At 43.8% G+C, this 25,577-nt stretch overlaps 1 protein-coding gene across 6 annotated transcripts in view; it reads left to right on the top strand.

Annotated features, from left to right (window-relative positions):
* inpp4b (inositol polyphosphate-4-phosphatase type II B) overlaps window positions 1-25,577 on the top strand; it is a 201,922-nt gene that overhangs the window by 173,216 nt on the left and 3,129 nt on the right. For 5 of the 6 annotated variants that reach the window (XM_079758921.1, XM_079758919.1, XM_079758922.1 and 2 more), the window contains 11 exons: window positions 5,217-5,400; window positions 9,996-10,370; window positions 10,740-10,878; window positions 12,764-12,936; window positions 13,602-13,725; window positions 14,906-15,032; window positions 18,161-18,301; window positions 18,658-18,755; window positions 19,777-19,889; window positions 21,513-21,667; window positions 24,987-25,159. In XM_079758921.1, coding sequence (XP_079615047.1) covers window positions 5,217-5,400; window positions 9,996-10,370; window positions 10,740-10,878; window positions 12,764-12,936; window positions 13,602-13,725; window positions 14,906-15,032; window positions 18,161-18,301; window positions 18,658-18,755; window positions 19,777-19,889; window positions 21,513-21,667; window positions 24,987-25,158 — 1,801 coding nt within the window. In that variant the 3' untranslated portion in view covers window position 25,159. Of the gene's footprint in view, window positions 1-5,216; window positions 5,401-9,995; window positions 10,371-10,739; window positions 10,879-12,763; window positions 12,937-13,601; window positions 13,726-14,905; window positions 15,033-18,160; window positions 18,302-18,657; window positions 18,756-19,776; window positions 19,890-21,512; window positions 21,668-24,986; window positions 25,160-25,577 lie in introns of those variants that run through there. The other variant, XM_079758920.1, reaches the window with a different exon arrangement.

Here is a 25,577-nt window from a genome sequence, read left to right as displayed (position 1 = left end):
ATGTAACCCTCAGTACACCAGTAGAACCGTTGACGTCGAACTGAAATGGCTCAAGGTCAATCATTTGCCCTTTGGGTTCTACCATCTTGTTAGGGAGATGTTGTATTGATAGCCCAGCCCGGGGGGTAAATAAAGGCCCTTGTCTTTGCCGGCCCTTGAGGGCGGGTTCAGCTCTGTCCTGGCATCAGGTGGCAGCTCCCAAACCTTCCCTATTGCCTGTATAGGCGGCCCTAATGGGATTGGATTTGTACTTATGAGCGAACAGGGCCGTTATTGAATCTAAGCCACTGAGGCACTAGTTCTCCTCCTCTAACTTTCCCTGTAGTTTTCCAATATTCTGTTTGTAGCACACAAAGAGAAATCTTTATTCCTGCGCGACATGCAACAATGAGTTCTTCTCCGATGGATTCGGGGATCCGGGGCTCTCTTCAGTTCTTGTGTAAAACTTTTGTGCCAGGTGTTTATACATTGTGTGTGCTCCCTGTGTCACATGGCTTTTGATTTTCTGTCCAGACTAACTGGTGGTCGTTTCTCCAGAGAGCTTATTAGCTGTGAGGACGAGGCCAGGGCTTGGAGATCCCAGCCAGCCTGAGACACGCTTGAGCCCAGCGCACTTCTCTGTAAGGTCCACATATCAGCAGGATCTCAGAACATACGATGGGTCTTTCTGTCTCACTCTCTCTCTCTCTCTCGTAAATTTCTCTCTGTCTATATCTGTCTTCTCTCCCTGGACACATTTTCTTTTCTCCCTCTCTCCCTTTATCTCTGTCCGTCCATCCGTCCGTCCGTCCGTCCTTCTGTCCGTCCGTCCGTCCGTCCGTCCGTCCGTCCGTCCGTCCGTCCGTCCGTCCGTCCGTCCGTCCGTCCGTCTGTCTGTCTGGCTGTCTGTCTGTCTCTATTTCTCTCTCTCTCTCTCTCTCTCTCTCTCTCTCTCTCTCTCTCTCTCTCTCTCTCTCTCTCTCTCTCTCAGTCTGCCTCACTCAGTTTCTCCCTCTCTCTCTGATTCAAATCTTCATAGTTGGCACACGCTACATCTACCCATATATCTTCCTATCTGTAACTCTATCTATAACTCTGTATCCGTCTGTCTACAACTATCTGTGCCTAGATTGAAATATGCCCGTAACTATCTATATCCGGCCCTATCTGTTTCCCCCTCCTCTCCGTGCCTGTCTGTTCTTGTCTTAAGTGCATTGTGCCTGAGGACCAGACTCTGGGCTCTGGCCTACATAGAGGTTCACACAGCGCTGACTCTAGACTAGCTGGGAGGCTCGCAAGCCTCCGCAGTCGCACCCTGCGCTTCACGCTTTCAGTGAAGTCAGCACAAAACTCATTGAAAGTCACACCAAACTTCAGCGCGGCCCAGGGAGGGGGATATTCGATTTGACTGATATTATAATATTTATTTTTTGCCCTGAGACCGTGAACTGCCAAAGGTGTGACCTTCTCCGATCAAATGGGTCCCTTCAAATAAACACGAGATTCATTATTCATCCAGTGCGGGGTGACTCGACTCGAGAGTCTTGAAACATGCTGGTTCGAGCTTCACGGTCAAAGGCTTTATTCGTTAAATACAATGACCGACCACTGCAACAGGCGCATGGTATCTTCGGTCAAACAACCACATGAACATAAAACATAAGTGCATTGAGCCATGGATGTGCTCATTATGAGTGTTTCACTTACTGGGATATTTGTATTCATGGAAATGTCCACACGTTAAGCATCGGCTATGCCTATGAGGAATACACTACTCATTAAATCACTACTGTACTCTCAGTAAGACTCTAAATATACGGTATATGCTCTAAATATACAGAATCCTCTGCAAATATACTGCATTCTTTCAAAATCTACTATATGTGATCTTACTATACTGTGTAATACCTAAATTTACCTTGTGATCTATAAATACACTACATACTATCCATACCACATAATCTAAAAATATACTGTGTCCACGAATCTGGGGGCCGTTTTGTCTGTTAACCCATCTTGCGTCAGCCGCCATTACTGCGGTGACAAGTTTAAGTAACTCAGTGTCTGCTGAGGCCTGCTGAAAATAGCACGTAGCATTAGCTACGAGAAAAGCACCTAGGGTAAAGAGCGGTTGTGGAATCAAATAGTTCTCTTTTTTTTTAATGAGGGTCACCTTAAAGTTCTTAATTCATTTAACAAAGGGAGCTGGTGAGTTCACTAGGGAGGTACTGAAATGACAAATGAACTGTTAGCACAATGGCGTTCTACATTAATATGTAGCAGACATAACGGTTTGACAACCTTAGTTCTAGTGTATCTAGACTTTTTAAACTAAAATGAGTGCAAAACCCCTAGCCTGTATGCATTGTATACAAAAATTTACGTCACTGCTATTTAGCATTCTCAGAATAACCATTAACTTTTGCCGCCTCATGTTGATCAAAGCTTTGAAAAGGTGGCCTTGTTTAACATCTTTACTAGCGCTTCATGTGCTTTCCAAGAAAGATGATATCTTCAATGGAAAATTCTATGCAATAATAAGGATTTGGAGTAATATGCATAGCTTTTCTGCAAAGAACTTTTGGAGAACATCATCATTGTTCATCTACAGTGGGGCAAAAAAGTATTTAGTCAGCCACCAATTGTGCAAGTTCTCCCACTTTAAAAGACGAGAGAGGCCTGTAATTTTCATCATAGGTAAACCTCAGCTATGAGAGACAAAATGAAAAAAAAAAAATCCAGAAAATCACATTGTCTGATTTTTTAAGAATTTATTTGCAAATTATGGTGGAAAATAAGTATTTGGTCACCTACAAACCAGCAAGATTTCTGGCTGTCACAGACCTGTAACTTCTTCTTTAAGAGGCTCCTCTGTCCTCCACTCGTTACCTGTATTAATGGCACCTGTTTGAACTCCTTATCAGTATAAAAGACACCTGTCCACAACCTCAAACAGTCACACTCCAAACTCCACTATGGCCAAGACCAAAGAGCTGTCAAAGGACACCAGAAACACAATTGTAGACCTGCACCAGGCTGGGAAGTCTGAATCTGCAATAGGTAAGCAGCTTGGTGTGAAGAAATCAACTGTGGGAGCAATTATTAGGAAATGGAATACATACAAGACCACTGATAATCTCCCTCGATCTGGGGCTCCATGCAAGATCTCACCCTGTGGGGTCAAAATGATCACAAGAACGGTGAACAAAAATCCCAGAACCACACGGGGGGACCTAGTAAATGACCTCCAGAGAGCTGGGACCAAAGTAACAAAGGCTACCATCACTAACACACTACGCCGCCAGGGACTCAAATCCTGCAGTGCCAGACGTGTCCCCCTGCTAAAGCCAGTGCATGTCCGGGCCCGTTTGAAGTTTGCTAGAGAGAATTTGGATGATCCAGAACAGGATTGGGAGAATGTCAGATGAAACCAAAATAGAACTTTTTGGTAAAAACTCAACTTGTCGTGTTTGGAGGAGAAAGAATGCCGAGTTGCATCCAAAGAACACCATACCTACAGTGAAGCATGGGGGTGGAAACATCATGCTTTGGGGCTGTTTTTCTGCCAAGGGACCAGGACGTCTGATCCGTGTGACGGAAAGAATGAATGGGGCCATGTATCGTGAGATTTTGAGTGAAAACCTCCTTCCATCAGCAAGGGCACTGAAGATGAAACGTTGCTGGGTCTTTCAGCATGACAATGACCCCAAACACACCGCCCGGGCAACGAAGGAGTGGCTTCGTAAGAAGCATTTCAAGGTCCTGGAGTGGCCTAGCCAGTCTCCAGATCTCAACCCCATAGAAAATCTTTGGAGGGAGTTGAAAGTCTGTGTTGCCCAGCGAAGGCCCAAAAACATCACTGCTCTAGAGGAGATCTGCATGGAGGAATGGGCCAAAATATCAGCAGCAGTGTGTGAAAACCTTGTAAAGACTTACAGAAAACGTTTGACCTGTCATTGCCAACAAAGGGCATGTAACAAAGTGTTGAGATGACCTTTTGTTATTGACCAAATACTTATTTTCCACCATAATTTGCAAATAAATTCTTTAAAAATCAGACAATGTGATTTTCTAGATTTTTTTTTTTCATTTTGCCTCTCATAGCTGAGGTATACCTATGATGAAAATTACAGGCCTCTCTCATCTTTTTAAGTGGGAGAACTTGCACAATTGGTGGCTGACTAAATACTTTTTTGCCCCACTGTATGTCTTCACCTTCATCCATTTCAGATGCTTCTTCTTCCTCCATTTCCTTCTGAATTGATTATATGACTCTACATTTTTCGCCAAGCATCACCTTTCTGTAAGGTTATGCTCACAGAGTTGTTTACAGCAACGTCTAAATGCTGGAAGAGTGTGATCGTTTCCTACAGTTCTTTGGCCTTTGTCCAAATATTTAAGCATATGCTATGATGCATAATGCTTGATGATAACACTTTACCCTGATGAAAGACACAAAAAGAGGAAGAAACATATTTAAACCAAAAACAATCATATGAAACTGACAATTTGGAGGGTATTTTAATTATAATCTCTTAATTAATTTAAAATATGATTTTAAAATGTATGGAGACAATGAATAACAGCTATGGTTACTCCAGGAAAAATGTAATCATAGTTACATTGTGTTCATATCCCATATGCAACACTGGGTGTTGGTTCTTCTTTCTTTGGTTTACCATCCTGGAAATGTATTTCACACTCCTGAAGAGTGATGGATGAACAATGAGGATGAGTAGCTCAACAAACAATTGAGCTATTCAACTCAACAATACTACCTGAACTTCTCCAAAGAAGTGAGCAATGGCCAAAGCAGCTCACTCACCTCCATCGTTATCAACGGGACGGAGGTTGAGCGTGTCGCCAGATACTGTTCTTAGATGTCAAAATCCCCGATGATTTTACTTGGACCCCCAACAATTCAACCCTGATCAAAAAAGACTCCAATTCCTCGCATTCAGTTTTATTCCAAAATTTAAGTTTGCAACTATTGTGAGAGCAGCTGAGAAATGAGAAACGACGCCATTGGCAAAAGTAACGATGCATAGTAAGTAAAGGTAAAAGTAGAAAATAGTACAACTTTTATTCAAACATGCGCGTATTGTAGGCCGAAGCCACCACAGTAATGGCAACTTGTTTACTTTCAGGGACTTCCCCTGATTGGTGTATACTCACTTAATGTAATTGTATTCTCTCTCTCTCTCTCTCTCTCTCTCCCCCCCCCCTCCCTTCTCCAGCTTCAGCACAGCCTATCAGTGTATCTACTACTCCCCGGAGCACACGGCCAAGGCCCAGGAGCTGCTGACCACCATGGGCCTGCTCCAGCCCCTCATCTCCAGCCTGGCAGACCAGCTCCTCCAGGCTGCCCAGGAGCACTCTCGCCCTGGGCTGACCCTGGCCCTCAAGAACCTGGCAGACAAGGTGAGTCGCCTGCTGGACCGTGCTGGAGCTTGTGTGGCCATCTCCTCTGTGGTCTCTATGGCCTTTTAATTCAGTAGGGTGTCGTACAGTAATTACACTGTACGGGGGGATTTTGCCAAAGGAATTTGGAAATTGTTGGGAAATAAATCTAAGAGGAATACAGAAGTTATGGGTACATACTACAGGACAGTTAAACCGATTTTATGCCAAATTTTCCCCTCCTGACTCTCGTCGGCAAAGCCCGGATCTTTTGATGGTTCTACCGATTCTTTAGAATTTTCTTTCAGATTTTCCTTTGGTGTGCGGTATGCCGACAGTGTTTTTTACAATCAGGGCCAACCGATTCAAATATTATACCTGTTAGATATTTACGATCCGTTATCCTGTAGTAACCCTAACGACAGCAGAGGACACAGGCCATGGATTGTCGTTGATGTGGGAAAGATATTAGCCAATTGCGAGCCACGCAGACTAAATGCAATACCAACATTTCATCAAGTAATCATAACCGAAGCCGTGGCAGCAAAAGCTAAATTGGCTTCCGAAATGGAGAAACAGCTTGTAGAGTTTTAAATTTTCAAAAACAACGATCACAAGAGCTAGCATAGCTTATTTGTTTACACTAAAGTCCCTATTTTGATCGCAAGAGAAACGTTTGCTTCCACACTCCAACGACAGTTAAGTGTTTCTTAATTTTTTGTGAGGTGTGTGGTCTCACGTTTTCTAAATTTGAAAAATTGTCTAGAATGTACCCAGCATTAAACCGAAAAATTATTATCGCAGGAGAATCTGCAATGGAAGAAAACCTACAGGAATATCCATGTTTTTCTTTGTTTGCTTGCTGTTTTAAAGCTGCAGCTGCTGATGTATTTCATCTTGTGTGTTTAAGATTTTCTTCCTACTGTTCACACCTGAATGAAATACAGAAGAAAAACAGTAAATGCTAATATTCTCTAGGTCTTTTGAAACACAGACAGGTGGGGCGGTGCTTTTCACACACTTCCCAATATATTTATCCTGGTAGTAATGCTTCATCTACTTCTTTCAAAGTTTCAGATTGTGTGTTTAAAGCAGTGGCCTCCCGCTGGGCCTATCATCACACGTCATTGTAAACCCAATACGCCCATTTTGCTCCAAACATTTTCATTATATTCTCAGGGGCTCCGCTTTAAACCATTAGCCAGTAGTTTTCCCTGTATCCACACCATCTGGAAACAATACGTTCGCCCAGCATACTGCCTCACCGCTGTAGCTGCTCTACCATCTCATTGGTGTTGGAGACGTTGAACGGCAACAGTAAGAGGACAGTAGGGGCCCGCGATGACCCCCGTGTATCCAGCAAGAGGGTGGGCTAGGCATATAAACCTGTCTTAATGTGTACACAAATCCATGCCGGGCCCAGGATCTGTTCACAATAAACCTTCTGGTCAAGTAATGTCCTGTGACAGTTATACCCTTCCAGACAGAAGCATAGCGGCATATCCATAACGCCTCATAAAAAATTGAAATAACAAACAAACCGAGGATAATAAATAGCGAGGTGGCGGTTTACGGAGTTGGCTGGGTGTGCGGTAGAGTGCTGTGTGTGTGTGTGTTTTTTTTTATCAGTATAATTAATGAATTACATCTGCCGCTGTCAGATTGCAATCTGTTGAGGGAGAGAGATTGTTTTTGCCATGGCGGAGTAGCAGCCCAATCAGGCTGTTTAATTGGTACATTCTCACTGTCACCACTTCCCCCCCGTCCTTGATTAGACGGGCACCCCGAGGCCAACTGAACCCCTGGCCTGGTCAGCACAAGTAGCCGCTCGCTCTGATTAAAATCTCACGCTGTGCACGTGGGCATGTGCCTGTGTGTGTGCCTGTGTGTGTGTGTGTGTGTGTGTGTGTGTGTGTGTGTGTGTGTGTGTGTGTGTGTGTGTTTTAGGGAGACAGTGGGAGGTTGAGAAAGGTGGAGATAAGCAATTGTGAGCATCAAGCTGAGTGTAAACTGTTTGTGTGTGTGAGTGTGTGTCTGTGTGTGTGTGTGTGTTTATGTTTGTGTGTGTGTCTGTGTGTGTGTATGTGTAGGCATGGGTGCATGTTTGTGTGTGTGTGTTTATGTGTGTGTGTGTTTCTGTGTTTCTGTGTGTGCCTGTGTTAAAAGATGTACCCTCTAAAATGTCCCACACCAAATCAACTGTTCACTGTCACAACTCTTGAATCAACTGTATGCTCCTCTGATTTCTATCTGTATACATACACTCGCGAACACACGCACACAAACACACACACACAGCAACTCCCCCATCATCAACGGCACCGTCGCCCACAACAGCGACTCCACCAACGGTACAGGTGACAGTGGCCCCCTCCACAGGGTGATGAAGGACCCTTGTAAGAAAAAACTTAAATCTCTTACTACCTCAGAAACATATACACAATATATAGAGGGATCTTTTACTCATCCACCTCGCTCAATACAGGAGAGATGTGATAATCAGGGGGAGAAATTAAATGGATGTATCATAGTTAAAGCTGTCCTAGGTCACCATAAGGTTAAATCAAAATGCCACTGGAATTGTGCTGGTATGGGTGGAGGTATTGATATGCAACATACTAAAAATTGAACTCAAGTTAATTACATGCTTAGTTTATATTTACTTCTTGACTTCATGCAATGCATTGTCAGAGCTGTCAGAGCTGTCAATTGGCATTCTGTTGTGTTAAAGAATCGCTTTTAAACTCGAAAATTGATTCAATCAAAAATTGAGGAAAAATAAGCAAACAGAATATGCCACCAGGGTTTCTTTGAGATCTTCGTAGAAGGTTGATAGATTTCTATTGTCTCTAGAGTGGAAACAACATGTATTAAAAAACAAGAGAGGAACAACACTAGAACCAGCGGGATTAACATTGGTCTTAACAATAGTTAACAATCTGCAAGTGAAAGCTCTTCCAGCATGCCCATTTTTTCCAGAAAGAAAGTGTAGATGGGCTAAGCTCATGATGAACCCTTTGTTGAAATAGGCCCATCATTATAAGAAATACAAAAAAAAAAAAAAATCTTCCAAACTCCCCAGTTTTCGCTAAACACTGAGCTTGATTTAAATTAAAGATACTGTTTAGTAACTCTTTTCATGAATAACGGAAACAAGCACTAGGGTAGATTGATGGTCTTAATTGCTGCATTACTGTAGACCCGAAACATTCAGAGGATACAGATTCTTCCGAACACATTGGTTTTCTGACCCCACGGTTAAGACGGGGTTATATCATGTAACCAAGTATGACTGAACCCAGCGTGCCAGCATTTTGTTCACTCATCCCTCGAAAGATAATGAATAATGAATGCTCTCTCCATCGGTTGCAAATTAACATTATGGCCAGATAAAATGGGTCCAATTTGAATATGGATTAACATTTTCAATTCCTGATCTTCTTCTTTTAGGAGATTACAGAATAAATCCAGTTTCCGTCATAGTTAATTGCTTGGCTTGCTCTCTCATTCCTAAATGATACATATCTCTGTGTATCATGTTGCAAATGAGAGAGGGATATTCCATCTGAAAAGGGAAATATGGAAACTATATAATTAATGTCCGCAGCACAGAATTGAACTGGATAGACACCAATTGACAATATCCCATGTGGCAAGTTAGGAAATGAAATGAACCAGTTCCCCTTTTTCCATATTTGCTAATACTGTCATACCTTATTAGGATAATTACACATTACAGATTTCAAACAAAGGCAAGTTGAAGGCAAGGACTATGGACAGGAGGTGATAGACCCTACAGGGGCTGGATGAACTTGTATTTTGTCAAACACATTTAATGAAACCTCTCCCAATTCTGCTCCTAGGCACTATTCAAGGATTTCCCTCTTATTTTTCACACTGCTAGCAAGCCACTACGTTCCAGCGATACACAATGCAAAGAGCATGGACAGCTATGGGAATAGATAGGGAATTGACATCACTTCTGTAAGCCTTATTTTTATTGCTGGAAAGCTGAAATGTCTCGTGTACTCTAGTTCCCTGTCGTAATATAATTGCCGGTTGCCAGTGCTAACTCAATTAGCGCTGAGAGCTCTGCGCTGTTTATGCCTCTACACTGGCGGCAGCGGTGGCGGGCATGAAGCCGCACTACAGCTCATCATCAGCCCACCACGGCCCACCAACCTCACATCAAAGGAGGCGCTCCCCTCGCAGGAGAGCCTGGATGCTCCGAGAAGTAATTGAATTGTTTGTTGTTTGCCGCGGTTTTCATTATTATTTTTGCCGTGCACTCCGGCGTGCAGTAGCGGAGTGGGGTGCGCTCCGTTCCTGAAACGCAGAGCTCTTTTTTTATTGTCATTCTTCTTTTGTGAGTCGGGAGCATCCCAGCGTCTGGCTCTTTCCTCCTCGCTCTCTCCATCTTCCTTTGCTCTCTCCCTCTCTCTCTGTCTCCATCCAGCTCTATCTCTCTCTTACTCCCCGCCTGAACCAGCGCGGGTGTGCTGTTCATAAGTGCTGCACCGTAAAATCTCTGAATGCAATGCATGACTCCCGCATCCCTCACCCTCCTCTTTCTCTCCCTCTCCCTGCATCATCACCCCACTCTCGTCACCACTCAGACGGAGCAATTCGTCCACGCCCTGAACGATGAGATGTTCAAGAGTGCCCTGCTGGCGCTGCACGCCGCACGGCCAGGCTTCGTGTCTCAGACCCCGGGGAAGGGCCACGCGCAGGCAGGCCAACACCACCCCCACCAGCACCAGCACCACCACCCTAGCCAGGACTCTAGCCCCAGCGCCGGCAGCCCGGCCCAGAAGAAGCAGCTCCCAGGCCACAGCCCCTCGGTGGTGATCGGGCCGTCCAACGCCGAGGTCCCCGTGGTGTGCAACAACAACGTGACGGAGCTGCGGGGGGTGGAGGACGGAGAGGGCGGGGGAGGGCTGAAGAAGCAGGACTCCATACCGCACCACAACGAATACGACGAGGAGGAGTGGGCAAGTGGGATTGGTTGCTGCTTCTGTGATGTCATCTGTCCACTTGTTAGCCTTTTTTGTGTTCTGGATATGGTCACTCTGATTTGCTGTGAGTTATTAACTTTATGGAGGAAGGAAACTTTTGAATATGTTCTGCTTAAAAGTGGATTGAACACCAACATTTTCAAGTTACTTTTCTGTTTGTCTTTTGTAAATCTGTGGTGTATAAATATATCGCTGTCATTCACCTCACACATCGCTACGTAGAAATGTGACAAAAAACTGGCAGAGATGGATGAAAAGAGAGCAAGAGAAGATTGTCAAATGGTAATTTGGGCTGATTCCCTTTGGGCTGATTTCCAACTCACTCTGTCTCTTGTGCTCTTGCAGGACAGAGTTTGGGCCAACGTTGCCAAAAGTCTCAACTGTGTGATCGCCATGGTAGATAAACTCCAGGAGCAAGACAACAACAACCGGGAGCCAATCCCTGACCAGCAGCTCGCTGATGTCATTACCTCCCACAATCCTGGTAAAATAAAATGCTTCCTGAAAAGAAATGCTGGATGTTGTCGATGTTGTTGGAAAGTGCTAGCAGAATGTTTTAAAGGCGATTCGGTGGAAGGTCAGACTTTTTTGTGCACCATATGGCTGTATTATACGACAGTAGCCAGCAGCAACCCTGCAATACGGCCGCGTTGGTCAGTTATATACCGGATGGAACTGGCTTTGTATTGGCCGCTTTTCCTTAAGGAATCTACTCTTAATAATCAATTCTAGCTCATAATGTTCTGGCTGCAAAGCCGAATACAGAGCAATCAATCAGCCACACTGTTAACATATAATAATGGCCAGTTGACGTTGGTGGATGTTGACCGGGTGTTTTCCCAGACATCCCGCCCTCCCTGGAAGACAGGAATACATATTGTAGTGCCTTTCATTAGTGACTGGCCAGGGTGGGCGATCCCCCACCGCTTCCCATTGAGCCCCCCCTCCTCCAGCCTGAACTCAGACCACTGACCAGCCAGGGAGCGCTGCCAACTGGCACATGAGGGAGCTGCATTAGCTTATTACCAGAGAGAGAAAGAGACACAGAGGGAGAGAAGGCAAGAGAGAGAGATATAGAGAGTGATAGAGCTGGGAAAGAGGGACACATGATAGAGCAACATTAGTTTATTACTGGAGAGTGAGTTGGGAGAGAGGCAGAGATACATAGAGAGAGGTCTGAGAGAGAGCGGTGAGAGATAGAAAGAGCTGACAGAGAGGGACACATGAAGGATCCACGTTTGTTTATTACCAGCGAGCGAGGCAGAGAAAAAGACAGAGCTGGGATGGAGGGGCACATGATAGAGCTACATTTGTTTAGCACCAGAAAGAGATATCGGAAAGGGAGGCAGAAGGCACATGATGCAGCAGCATCAGTTCATCCAGGCCACCAAGGGCTGCAGAGAGAGAGAGAGAGAGAGAGAGATGAGGCGACAGAGAGCTTGGAGAGGGTGCACTATAATAAGAGCAATTAAAAAATAAGCTTGCCCTGTACACACTCTCTGCTCTGCATCTAAAGAGAACATGAAGCATTCATATTGAGACCGTTCCACGCCCAGGCCGGGCTGTGAACACGCAGCACAGGTCAGCGGGGGCAATCGCTCATCTGGAGGTCTGAGCAGAAGCATGGGAGGGAATAATGAGTGGCGGGGGGGTTATCTCTGGGGATGAGATTAGTGAAGCCATGTCTTCTGATGACAGGACCTTGGGGGTGGGGATGTTTGGACAGGTGGACTGGCAACAGCTGACAGTTAGTGTTGTGCTTCCTCCCTTCTTCCCGTTGCAGAGGCGGTATTTGCAGAATTAGATAAGACATGATGTCTTTGACAAGGCAATGCAATTAACTGTGTGTTTGTGCGTGTGTAGGTGTGCGCATGCGAGTGTGTGTGTGTGCATGTGTGCGTCTGTCTGCTTGGGTGTGTGTGTCAAATTTTTCCACCCGTGAAACTTCTGAGAATGTTGAAACCGCATATACAAGCAGTATGTCACACGAAGCCTTTATAATTTGCCAGACTAACACTGCCCCCTACAGGCAGGTTCAGCAAGTGATCATTTGCGGACATTCTGTTGCTTCCACGATGTGACGCTACATTATTTGGCCACTAGTTGTAGTAATAGTGACTCAGTTGTTTTCTAACATCTGAGTCACTATTTAGTAACAATATATAGTCCGTTCTGTGATTTATAAAACAATACCAGAAAGGAAAGGTAGTTATAGTAGTAGTATCATAGAATTATATAAACATGAATAAGTGAAATTAAATTTGTAAGCAACAAAACATTTGCTCTAAAATAAACATTTCCCCCAAAATATATATAATAATATATATTGAAACCAGGTTTCGATTTCCTTTTTCCTTAATTTCCTGAAGGGGACTGGAAGGAGCAACTGCGCCCTCCGGTGGCCAGGCTGAGGGAGTGCGTGGTGGACGTGGTAGAGCGGGCTAAGAGGGCCATGACCTTCGTGCTGCTGCAGGAGACAGCCTGCAGTGTGCCCCAAGGCCTGCATCTCCAGCACAGGAGGGACGTGGTCTTCAGTCAGGCAGTAGGTAGCCAACACAAATCCTGCTATACAATATTATATTAATATAATATACAATATTCTCCAATAAGGCACGAAGAAAAACACTTAAAGAGCCAGTAGACCCACTGTTTTAGATGGAAGTTGAAACACTATGAGATTTAAAAAATCATGTTTTGGGCTGAGAGTTAGGGCGTGTAGTTCCCACACCGTTATGATCTAAAATACATGCAAGGACATCAATATGGTTTTGACATAAAAGTCAAATTTCGGACTGTCACCGTTAATAATATAAAGTGGAGGATAGTGTTGTTGAGTACCACAGCCCGCCTGGGGCCCTTAGCACCTACAGTGAGTACCACAGCCCGCCTGGGGCCCCTAGCACCTACAGTGAGTTCCACAGCCCGCCTGGGGTCCTTAGCAACTACAGTGAGTAACCCGCCTGCGCTTTGCACTGTCGCTACAACTACTAATTATTAGGAGTTCCTTTTATGCTACACGTTGAAAAGGATTTCCCTGAAGGTTTAGCTTTGGCTGTTCCCACAGTGATAAAAAGCAGGGCAATTTGGAAGCAAGAGGTCATGGGTCATCCCTCTCTCTCTGTAATTACAGATTGTCAGATTAATTGCAATTTTGTGTCTGCGTGCGTGCGTGTGTGCGTGCGTGTGTGTGTCTATGTTTGTGTACAGCTGTCTGCGCTGGCCTGTGGGTTCATCATGCGGCTGTCTGCTGGCATGCAGGATGAGGGCTTCCTGAAGCAGCTCCATCTGGTGGGGGTGCTGGCCCAGTTTGAGAGCCTGCTGAGCACCTACAGTGAGTACCACAGCCCGCCTGGGGCCCTTAGCACCTACAGTGAGTACCACAGCCCGCCTGGGGCCCTTAGCACCTACAGTGAGTATCACAGGCCGCCTGGGGCCCCTAGCACCTACAGTGAGTACCATAGCCCGCCTGGGGCCCCTAGCACCTACAGTGAGTACCTCAGCCCGCCTGGGGCCCTTAGCACCTACAGTGAGTGCCACAGCCCGCCTGGGGCCCCTAGCACCTACAGTGAGTACCACAGCCCGACTGGGGCCCCTAGCACCTACAGTGAGTACCACAGCCCGCCTGGGGCCCTTAGCACCTACAGTGAGTACCACAGCCCGCCTGGGGCCCTTAGCACCTACAGTGAGTACCACAGCCCGCCTAGGGCCCTTAGTACCTACAGTGAGTACCACAGCCCGCCTGGGGCCCCTAGCACCTACAGTGAGTACCACAGCCCGCCTGGGGCCCTTAGCAACTACAGTGAGTACCACAGCCCGCCTGGGGCCCCTAGCATCTACAGTGAGTACCACAGCCCGCCTGGGGCCCTTAGCACCTACAGTGAGTACCACAGCCCGCCTGGGGCCCTTAGCACCTACAGTGAGTACCACAGCCCGCCTGGGGCCCCTAGCACCTACAGTGAGTACCACAGCCCGCCTGGGGCCCTTAGCACCTACAGTGAGTACCACAGCCCGCCTGGGGCCCTTAGCACCTACAGTGAGTACCACAGCCTGCCTGGGGCCCCTAGCACCTACAGTGAGTACCACAGCCCGCCTGGGGCCCTTAGCACCTACAGTGAGTACCACAGCCCGCCTGGGGCCCCTAGCACCTACAGTGAGTACCACAGCCCGCCTGGGGCCCTTAGCACCTACATTGAGTACCACAGCCCGCCTGGGGCCCTTAGCAACTACAGTGAGTAATTTTCCTTTCTTACATGCAGATTTTAGGATGTATTGTTTGTTTCAGAGAGTGTGTTGAAATAGGGAAGGAATGAAATGTAACATAGGACCACCGGTGGGAGTTGAACCCGGGGAGTTATAATATTTGAGACGTCAGTACAAAGGCGATCAATAAGGCATATAAACATGTACAACAGTCAATACTGTAGGCATCATGATCCAGTCAGTCAGAGTCTCTGGGTGAGCGTCTCTGGACGGAGCTCTGACACGCCGCCGCTCTGTGCTGTGTTGTGAAGGTGAGGAGATCGGCATGCTGGAAGACATGGAGATCGGGATCTCGGATCTGCACAGAGTGTCCTTCAAGATCACAGAGGCCAAGACGGACGACCTCAGTGACCGCCAGCCTTCCATCTGCGGCCGGCGGTGAGGATGGGGGGCTCAGGGGCCCGGCGGTGTCCTCTTCCTGAGTGGGAGGATCACTCCCACTGTACACCACGCAGAAAGAGAAACTGTACATTATGTGTAAAACTAGGATAGTGCTTGGACGCGGTTTGTATAACTAACAGGAATCAGCACCTAGGATGGCATTACACAGTGAGTCTTAAAAGCAACATGAGTTGGTGGTAAGTTGCAATTGAGTGAGAGGCTGCTCACCGCCGAGCCAAGGGTAGAGCTTGGCCTATTCATGCCCCTGGCGATCTTTACCTTAAGCCCCATTTGTTCTCCCTAACCATAACCCTAGCCAACCCCCAACCGTATCCCGTCAACCTAACCATAACTCTAACATTAACCCGATCCCTAACAAAACACATACCATTAGCCTAACCTTGACCCCTTAACCTAACCATAACACTAATGTGGGAGCCACATACATAAGTTGGGTCACACGACTAAGTAGGACAAGCTGTACCCATTTGGCTCTGCAGTTGAATTGGGTTGCATGGTTTAAAGACCTCTGCGATGCACTAGAAACGTGTTTGAAACTCTGGAGCGACAGTCACTCTCAACTCTTTGAGATCATTTTCATGCAGCAACCAATCAAAACGCTTAAAATGTTTCAGATGATGATGTCAAACTGCCTTTGATACAATCACATATCGAGCTACAATTTCAAACAGATGTCACAAGGTGGCAACAAAGAGCTTTTTAATTCATTTATTTAGCTTGAATCAAAGGGAGAATGCATATAATAATAATAATAATAATAATAATAATAATACATTTTATTTATAACGGCTATTTATATATATATTATTTAATATAATATACCTGCGGCTCATTGGATCAAGCTCCTTTCATAGTGTGGGAAATTATCCATCTCTCTACTGAGTAACCAGCCCTCATCCACAGACGTTAAGCCTCATCATGTGTCACGTGTTTTCCTCCAGCATTCTGATAGCATTAAAGCCCTGATAGCTTCCTCATATTCTCCAGGAAAGACCATTATCAAATCAAGTAGCCAGCCAGTGGGATAAGGACAAATCGAGACCACACGTGCAAATGTATATTATCCAGGAAGAAAACAAAAAAATTCCCCAGTTTCATAACCACTCATCCTTACCCCAACCATAAAAATTAACATAGAAATAAAACAGTAGTTGATCACGAGAGGTCGGCTCTGGGAATTTTTGGATCCAGATCTGACCTTTATGGCAAGTGCCATAAAAATGACATCGTAAACTTTAGTATTTGATATGAATTATCTTTGGAATTTGAATCGACTGAACTTGTTAAGTTCAACTTCACTCACTCAACACTCATTGTATGTAGGCCTATTGCTTCAAATTGGCTTCAATTTAAATAATAATTTATTTATTTAGTTTTTTCATTGGGTGGAATTAGCGGGGCCCATAAAAATTATAACGCCCTTATCTATTAAAGATAGGGTGGGTAATGGAGAAAACAGCCGTTGAGATTCCGTTGTGTTCTCTCTGGTCCCTCCCTGCCACGCTCTACCTGCCGTAGCTCCTCCCTCCGAACGTCAGCTATGCACGTTCATGTGAATTCAGTTTCATTGATAGGAAGACGAAACACCATGTCAGATTCCGAGGTAATTAAACATTAGTGCTGATAACTACATAAGTACATATTGAGCAAGCACAACAGTGATTGGACAATAAAGAAAAACATTATCGGAATTAAAAATATATATATATATTTGTTAAAATTACACAGAAAGCCAGATTAAACACAAGGGAACCGTCACTTTAAAGCGATCCCGAAATTTAGCAAGGCTGCTGCTAGCTTGTAACAACGTTATAACAATACATGGAATATCATAATCTACACTTCCCTCGCTGTGCTTATCTTGGCAGTTGTGTCAAAGTAGCTTTTACACAAACGTGACTCGGACATTATCCACAGTTGCGTTGAAGCCTAGGCGACGTGTGAGCACAATCTCTGTGTTATTCCGACAGGTTAGTGTGACCATAACTAACACATAAAACGGACCGAAAAAGAACCATGGGCCGATGCAAGACATCCTACGGAACCGCATTGAAACGGTTACATTACAGAACCGTAATGTAACAGTTATCGTGGCTCTGCCTAGTAAATAACCATACCAGCCGACACTTTACATATTCTTCACAATATACCATGGAGAGATATCACTATTCCTTACCTGTCTATAAGAAATGAAGCAATCTCAGCGTCCGATTTTACTCAGGTCACGTAACTCTCTCCATCGCTCATAAGCCACGCCAATGTTTACTCTGGTTTTATTTCGAGCTCTCTCCGCCTCCCTTTTAGTAGCTGTGTCACCGTTTGTTGTCACAGTAGTAGTGCAAAACTGTCAGACTGCTAGGCTTGTGAACGCTCACGCAGGGACGCACCAACGTCGTTGCCAATGTGAACGGACAGTCCCACAGCCAATAAGAACGGAGAATCAGAGCCTCGCTCTGATTGGTCAAAGTGTACATGAGCGGTGGCAATTTTTGGGGGTGGCACACAGAGGCAGGGGAGAGCAAAGTAATGGGCAGATATTCTCAGAGCACTTCACCTACATATAGCTGACTGGCTATTATGACAGTTTTGCCAAATATTACAGTAAAAAAATTACCCACCCTAGCTTTAAGGCAACTGTCAGCTCCGCAAATCTTATGACGGTTAAAGGCAATTGACGTGAACCCTCATTAAGCTTACTTGCAGAGTGACTGTGGGCCTGTCGGAATCCATGGGGCGTAAACTCCCAGCACTTCTGCGTGCCGTCCCTACCTCAGCGTGGTGGGTCTGCATCGCAGGTCTTTAGACTTCTAACTGAGCAAAAAATAGTGCATTATTTTGAGTGACATATAGAGGCTGTTACGTGAGAGCGTGTGAAGATGGTCGGATGATAGTAGCAGTCTCACGGTCAGTGAATGAGGGTTGGCAACTTTGTTTAAACTTACCTCCCTTGTTCTTTCAAGGTTTTGCAATTGAAGCATCACGTTCCCAAACGTATCCGTTTGTACAACATCTTGACACATATGACCTTACTTCTCCTTTCTCTCTTTTTCCATCTTTCTGCTGTATAACTCTCTTGGGCTCTCTCTGTTTCTTTCTCTTTTCAGAGACCACTACACTGTAGAAGTCCCATTACCCCGGCTGGCTTTCCACAGTCTGCCTGAGGAAATCAAGGAGGGCCGGCCTCTCAGAGTTTTCCCAGTTCTGTTTAATGTGGGAATTAATGAACAACAAACTCTAGCTGAGAGGTACTTTAACATGGAAATTTCTAGAACAGGCTTCTTATGGCTATAAAGTGCCCATTAAAGTTGTGTATATAGTTCCATAACCACACTGTCATACATGTATTATATCTGGATGGATAGAAGGATGGGTGGCTGGAGGGATACTTCAATCATCCCTGGGGATGTAAAGTGGTTTTATATTTCAATAGTATTAGTTGGTACCTAAGGAAGCTAACTAGCGCCAGGTATTATGGAAGTAGGTTTTTTATTGCAAGCTTTACACGTTTAACTTTACTTCCTTTCAATGACTTTCAGGATGATGGATGATGAAATGCTTTTTGCATGGATGGCCATTACGTGACCATTGATTCTCTTTGCAGGTTTGGAGACATCTCCCTCCAAGAGAGAATAAACCAGAGGAACTTTGACATTTTAGAAGTTTATTACAAATCGTTAAGTGAGAAATTACCAGTAGAATGTAAGTCCACATTTTGCTTTGAAACCTTTAGCACAAAAACACCAAAAAACACTTACCGTATTTCCCGCACTATAACGCGCACCGGATTATAAGGCGCACCTTCAATGAATGACCTATTTTAGAACTTTTTTCATAAATAGGGCGCACCGGATTATAAGGCGCATAGCATAGAAGATACTGCAGTCAAACGTTTGACTGGGGATGCGTTATGCATCCACTAGATGGAGCTGTGCTAATTGTATAGCTCGTCACGCGCAACGCAACTGTGAGACACAATTACGCAGTTCCAAACCTTAGATTTTTTAAATATCTTGCAAACGTGAATGATACAAAGTAGAGCATCGCACCCTCGAATCTTGTAGTGTGGCCAGTCTTCCGCCCGATTTCCTGGCTCTGTGATCGTATAGTGTGACCTTCCGTGAGTAAGCGCAGTAAAATGCTGTGTGCACTGACTACGATAGCGATAATGCTGCAAGCGGTGTGGCTTTATCGTAGTCGTAGTGAAACACTTTATTATTATTAAATTGTTTTTATTGGTTTTTCATACTGAAACATTTTGACAGAGCGCCGTTTACAACCAGTGTGGATCAACCAATTAACCAATTGATCCATATATAATGCGCTCCGGATTATAAGGCGCACTGCCGTTTTTTGAGAAAATTACCGGCTTTTAAGTGCGCCTTATAGTGCGGAAAATACGGTAATTTTATAAAACCCCTACCACACATTGGTATTAGAGAATGTGTCAAAGCAAGAAAATGTTGAGATCATATAAAAGTATAATATATATATATAAGTATAGGAACAGAGTAACTAATTAAAAGACCTGCAATTGTATTTATAAACAAATATACTGTTTATATACTATATATTAAACAGTGGCTCTTATGCATCACAGAGTCACTAGTAATATTTGTGCCGCTCACGGATGTGTCAATGTTTTTCAGGCCACTGTGTATATACACTTTGTATACATACTGTGTGCACTGTGTGATTGACTGAATGTGTTCTTCTGTCACAGGTCTACCGTGTTTTCAGACACACTCTGATGTAAAGGAGTTACTTGAATCGCTGCGCCAGAATGTAGCGATGAAGAAGAGGAAGAATGTGGAAATACTATGGCTCGCCGGAACGGTACTACACACAAATCAAGGAGGCCACCTGGTTTGACCTCCAAGCTGCATGCCTCGCTCCGCTAGTAACCCGGGAATCAAGTTCTGGGAAAATCAGGATATCAGGTTCATTATGTATTGTTACCGGTGCATTACCTCACAAGGTTAGCACAGTAAACATAGTTACAGCTGGTATATCTCAACATTTAGCTATCGTGTAAGGATAGGAAATGTCTTGAGTTAAACCCGACTACCGACTAAATAACTCTGACAAGGCAGGAAGAACAAGAGATATGCAAGGAGAGGCATTTGATATAATGTATTTCTTACTTATTGCAGCGAAGAGCCTAGTGGAAAATCAACATCCTAAATATTTTAACGTATTCTATAGACTTATGGCTTTTCCTGTGTTGTGGAGAAATCTCAGGGGTCTTTCCTTAGAGCAAACTTGAAGTGATTCCGTTTTCACTTCACCAGAATACATTTGAAAAAACAATGTACAAACCTTCTGCATTTTCCATGTTAGCATGGTGACTGATTACAAATATACATGTTTATTTATACATGTTTAAACATACATCCCTCACACCACAAACACATTCTCTCTAGTAGATGAACCATGCTGGAAACACTTGGGAAGAACTGCCTCATAAACTGTTCTTATCTTATCTTGGCAACCTTCATAACCGTCTGTCAGCACATGCTTGGCAGGCACGTACAAGCAGACCCACAATACAACAATAATGTTATAATTACTGTTCAGGTGAGCCTCGGTTCATTACATGGTTTTTAGTCAAGGTTTTCGGGTCGGTACTTGTAACATATATATCTAAATAATTTTATACAACCTTGGCTTATAAAAAAATATATATATATATATATATGTATATGTCTGCGCCCTAACCTGAAGCTCTGCCCTAACATGAAAGTGTATGTTTGGTGCTATATTTATACTATTGCATATCTTAAATGTTTTTAAAGAAAAATATACATGCCACAAAATAAAACAATAGGCCAATAAAGTGCAATAGTCTTAACCCTGTATTTTAATCCTGTGTCTTCAACTGCAGAATATGGCTGAAAATGCTATAAACACGCTCAAGCCTTTGGTGACTTCCCTTTTATGGATTCAAGTTAATAAATACATAGGGTAAAGTGCATAGGAAGAGTTGGTAAGTTAGTTAGTTGTTTGGGTTCAGCCCCCACCGGCCTCGCTCCCCTTGCGCTGGCCAGAGCGACATTTGTAAAGGGCTCAACATGTTTTACGTACTCCCACTAGTATAAGCAATGTGTGTCAGGGATAGTCGCTGATTTATCCATCACTTTTTTGCTATTGAATTTGTCCACTAGGAATTCTAATGTTCCCAGACTAGAAGGATATATGAGGATGCTAAGGATGCTACAGCTGCTAAATTTACAGCTTTTTTTAAATGTATAATATATCATTTCTATACAACTGAATATATATATTTATACATAATAAATGAAATGGGCAGTTGGTCCGTTTTTTCGGTTGATTTTTCTCCCCATGACGACGACCCTGTGCATCAAGACAGCACGCCTTTTCTTTTGGCTGTGGATAGGATTATATTTCACATACATGGCTTAACTTGTTGTGCACCCTCCCCTCTTCCCCTATTCCCAGATCTGTCGGCGGCTGAACGGCGTCAGGTTCACCAGCTGTAAAAGTGCCAAAGACCGGACGGCTATGTCTGTAACCTTAGAGCAGTGTGCGCTGCTGCGTGATGAGCACCAGCTCGGCAAGGACTACTTTGCGCGTGCACTGGACTGTATGCGAAGGTAAGGCATTGGGACCACACAGCCATACCCCACATCGACCTCCCCATGTGCAAAGCTATTGCTTCAGCCAATCACCAATAAAGGAAAATAAATCTGTCCAAACCCAAAAAAAGCAGAGAGGCTTTTTTCCCAGTATGTGTTGGTTAAAGTAATGCTTTGAACCTGCTACTGAGTGGATGCATTCACCATGTCACAGCACAAGTACATGACCCTACATGAAGATGCACACATGTATGCATCTTCAGTTGTTCCGTTTGTGTAGCATGTAAGTAGCAGTTGCAACTATGCCTTTTCGTACCCTTGTACATTCATTGCATGGTGGAAGCCTTTCCCTCATTCCAAACCTTCCAGAGTGTGCATGACGTGACAAATGCCTGACAACACCGGACAAATTGGCTTTCGATAGAAGTGTCTTCTAAAAGACTTGACCAAATAGACCAAATAGTAATGTTTGTAGTTGTAACCTACTACTAGAACAACTAGTTTTTCTTATTCACCCCCAATCAATTTACACAATAGAAAATGTGGAATCGGTGGTAAAGGGTAATCAGAATGTACAACCCATTCTCACAACAAAATTTAGTATAGCTATGTTGGTCCATAGAGGAAATCGTAGTAGTACGATTTCCTCTTTATTAAACTGCACTTGGCTAGAGATGTTATAGCTTTTTTTTTAATGCTAAATCTATTTAAAAATATTGCATTTTCCACTGAGAATAAAATAAATGCCAGCCATGTTTTTTGTTTTCCTAGACAGAAACTTGACAGTCACGTGACGTGGATGCAGGCCTAGAGAAAGGAACGTAGGCATCTCACAATTTTAGAGCCAAAACTTCTAGGTTTTCCACTGTGGCCCAGCATAGCTTTGCTATATTTTGGTGTAAAACTGGGTTGGAATCCATCATTATTAGTCTTTCCAGCTTTATCCAGTAACTAATGATTTCAAGCCAACTCATTTCATTACCAGGCAAGACAGTGGATAAATGGTGAGCATTTTCAAGCAAACAGACCATGCAGCACAGCTGTTGTGTCTGTCAGCCAATTATACAACCGCCAAAACATGATAAGGATGCATAGATATTGAACTAAGCGGAGCGGACACCATATAATATTGCTTGGTGACCTTCTTGTGTTGTCCTAAACTTACACATGTTAATGAACACTCAGAAACTAAGGGTTTTCATGTAATCGTGGGGATCATGGATCATGTACACGTTTTGTTTACATGATTTGTAAAATGCTGATCTTACGTCTTTGACTTGCATATCATCTGCCATGGCAATCTCATCATAAAACATTGATACATCCGGACAATCTCATCATAAAACACTGATATGTTCGTCATTGAACAAATTAAGAGAACATTTTGTTTTCATACACTGTTGAAAAAACATGTGGTGTCATTGTCAGAACATTTTCCTTCTATCCTCATAGCCTTGCACGGCACATCTGGTCCACCCACTCCTGCTCCTTCCTAATGCAATCAACTAGTTCACCGTTTACAACATGGCAGAGAGAGGGATTACAGACATTTCCAGATTGTTCATCCTCATTTTCTGTGAAAGCAAATCGTCATATGGGCCAGATGTCTTCAACACACACTGTTCTTATGATAACAGGTGACTTATTATGACTATGAGGACTTTACTATAAGGAATAAACTCTTAACTATACAGAACACACTCTTGACAAATAAACACAAACAAGAAGAGAATACAATGAAGTGGAGCACCCAAAACAGAGCAAGAGATAGGTATAGATATTTATAGGATATATATCTATTGGATAAATCATGTGGGCCTAGTGTCACTGTATGGCAGCATCTGCTTAGCAACAGAATGTTGCTGTCTCGGTCCTTCCCAGAGGTTGCCTGAGGCTGGAAACCCCCAGCAGCCGGTGCATTACTCGACGATCTCATTGTTTGTTACAGCTTTATACCAAATACACACATTTGATCAACATTAGGCACTTTAAGACTGAAACAAATCATTTCTCTAAAAATAATGAATACAGATTACAATGTTTTTGGAAAACTATATATTCATACAAAGAGAAAATACATTCTTTCTTTGTGTAGATCGTATGAGTTTTATTTAAAAAAAGTTATATATTGTCTTACAGAATGAAAAAATCAGATTTTCTGTGATACCATATTTTCTTAGATTATACATAATCTACATGGCTAATTACCTTTAATACCAATCCCATTAATATTATATTGTGATGATTTTACTCTAAATTATTTCCCACAACCTTCAACAATGATCCAACTCATACAACACCCCATTCATCAATTGAAAAATAATTGCTCAAAGCTAAGGGTAGGATTTATTTTAATTCAAGTAAGTATTCCATGCAAATTGAGCAGGATGAACAGGATGTACGCGAAAACTGAGCTACACTTTTGCATACTTCAAATACGTGCAAGTAGGGGCCCACATAGCCAGAAAAGACATGCTTGTGTTCTTCAAGACGGCTCATGGATTTCACATCAAGTCATTCACCAAGGACCCAGATGCTGGCTTCATGATCGCTCTGTCTTCAATCAACCAACTCATTTCACATGGCATCACCGTGCTTCGTAGGCCCTCAAGAGGCCCCCCCTCTGCGTCCAGACCAGTGCTTCTCAACTCCTAAGCCATTGAGTTTGCGCCTAATCAGAGCTTAAGAGCTCTTCGCATAGGCAATATTTTTGTCATCTATGGAAGTCAGACCAAATTGAAAGTGATAGACAGCATAAAGCCACAGTTAAGTGTTATCAATCTGCATTGAGCATCAGACAATGATTGTCCATGAAATCCATTGCGATCTCACGTCATTTCAATTGATCCATTTCCTTCTATTCCTTCAAGCTGATTTATTGGAGGAAGTAATTTTTCCCTCCCCGTCACGGAGCAAGCGGGTGTTCAAGGCAGGGAGCGCAGCTGTGTAAGATACAGCATTTGTATCCAGTTCCATCACTTTAAGATAAAACATAGCTAACCTTCTACCCGCCATCAAATGAAAACGGCTTAACTTGTATTGCTCTCGCATTACAGTTGAAAATTCAGTTCTAAGAACGTTTTTTAATAAAAGTATACAAAACGTTGTGTATTTTATTTGCTCTGACAAAGTCGACATCAGCGTCCGTATGCTGACTCAGATCTGGACGTGAATCTGGACCCGCGGCCCCCAGCCAGCTCTCGAGCCAGCGGTTGAGAACCACTGACACACCGTCCCTGGACGGCAGCAGTGATCTTACTTATTTCTCTCTGTGTATATATCTTGTGTCTCCCTCCGTGTGGTGGTTTGTCTGGCCCGCTGGTGTGCGACTCTGCAGTCGGCTGACCCAAGGAGACGTGGCCCACGGGGAAGACCCCGAGGCGGGCTCCAGCGAAAGGAAACCTCCCTCGCGACACTTTTACCCCATAGCCCTGCTGCTGGTTAGCTCCCACCTGCTGGTCATCTGGCTCATTTTAAGTCTTGTTTTTCTGCTTGCTAAATATCAATAAATCCCTGACAACACCATATAACTGGCTTGCTCCTGTTTTTCCTTTGGTGTTAATATTAAAGATATGTGTCTGTGTGTATATATATACACACAGACACAAATATATATATATATATATATATATTTGTACATTCTTTGAACCATATTGACAACGCATCTCAGTATAAACGTAAAGATAAACTTATTATAATAAAGGGTAAAAATAGTATAAAAGAAAACTAGCCTCTGCAGAAAGGCCACACAACATGAAAAGCATGCAAAGGTTGAGGTGCTGTAGTAAATGTGGTAGAAAATAACCGAGTTCCATCACTTCAACTAACTAAGAGAGCAAAAGAAATCGAGGGGTCCGCAGCAAGTATGACAAAAATACTTGTCATACTTGCTAATACTATCGTTAGCGAGTGGCCGGCAACACTAATC

Source organism: Pollachius pollachius, assembly GCF_949987615.1.
Source record: "Pollachius pollachius genome assembly, chromosome: 2".
Lineage (NCBI taxonomy): Eukaryota > Metazoa > Chordata > Actinopteri > Gadiformes > Gadidae > Pollachius > Pollachius pollachius.
This window is presented reverse-complemented; position numbering and strand designations above follow the sequence as displayed.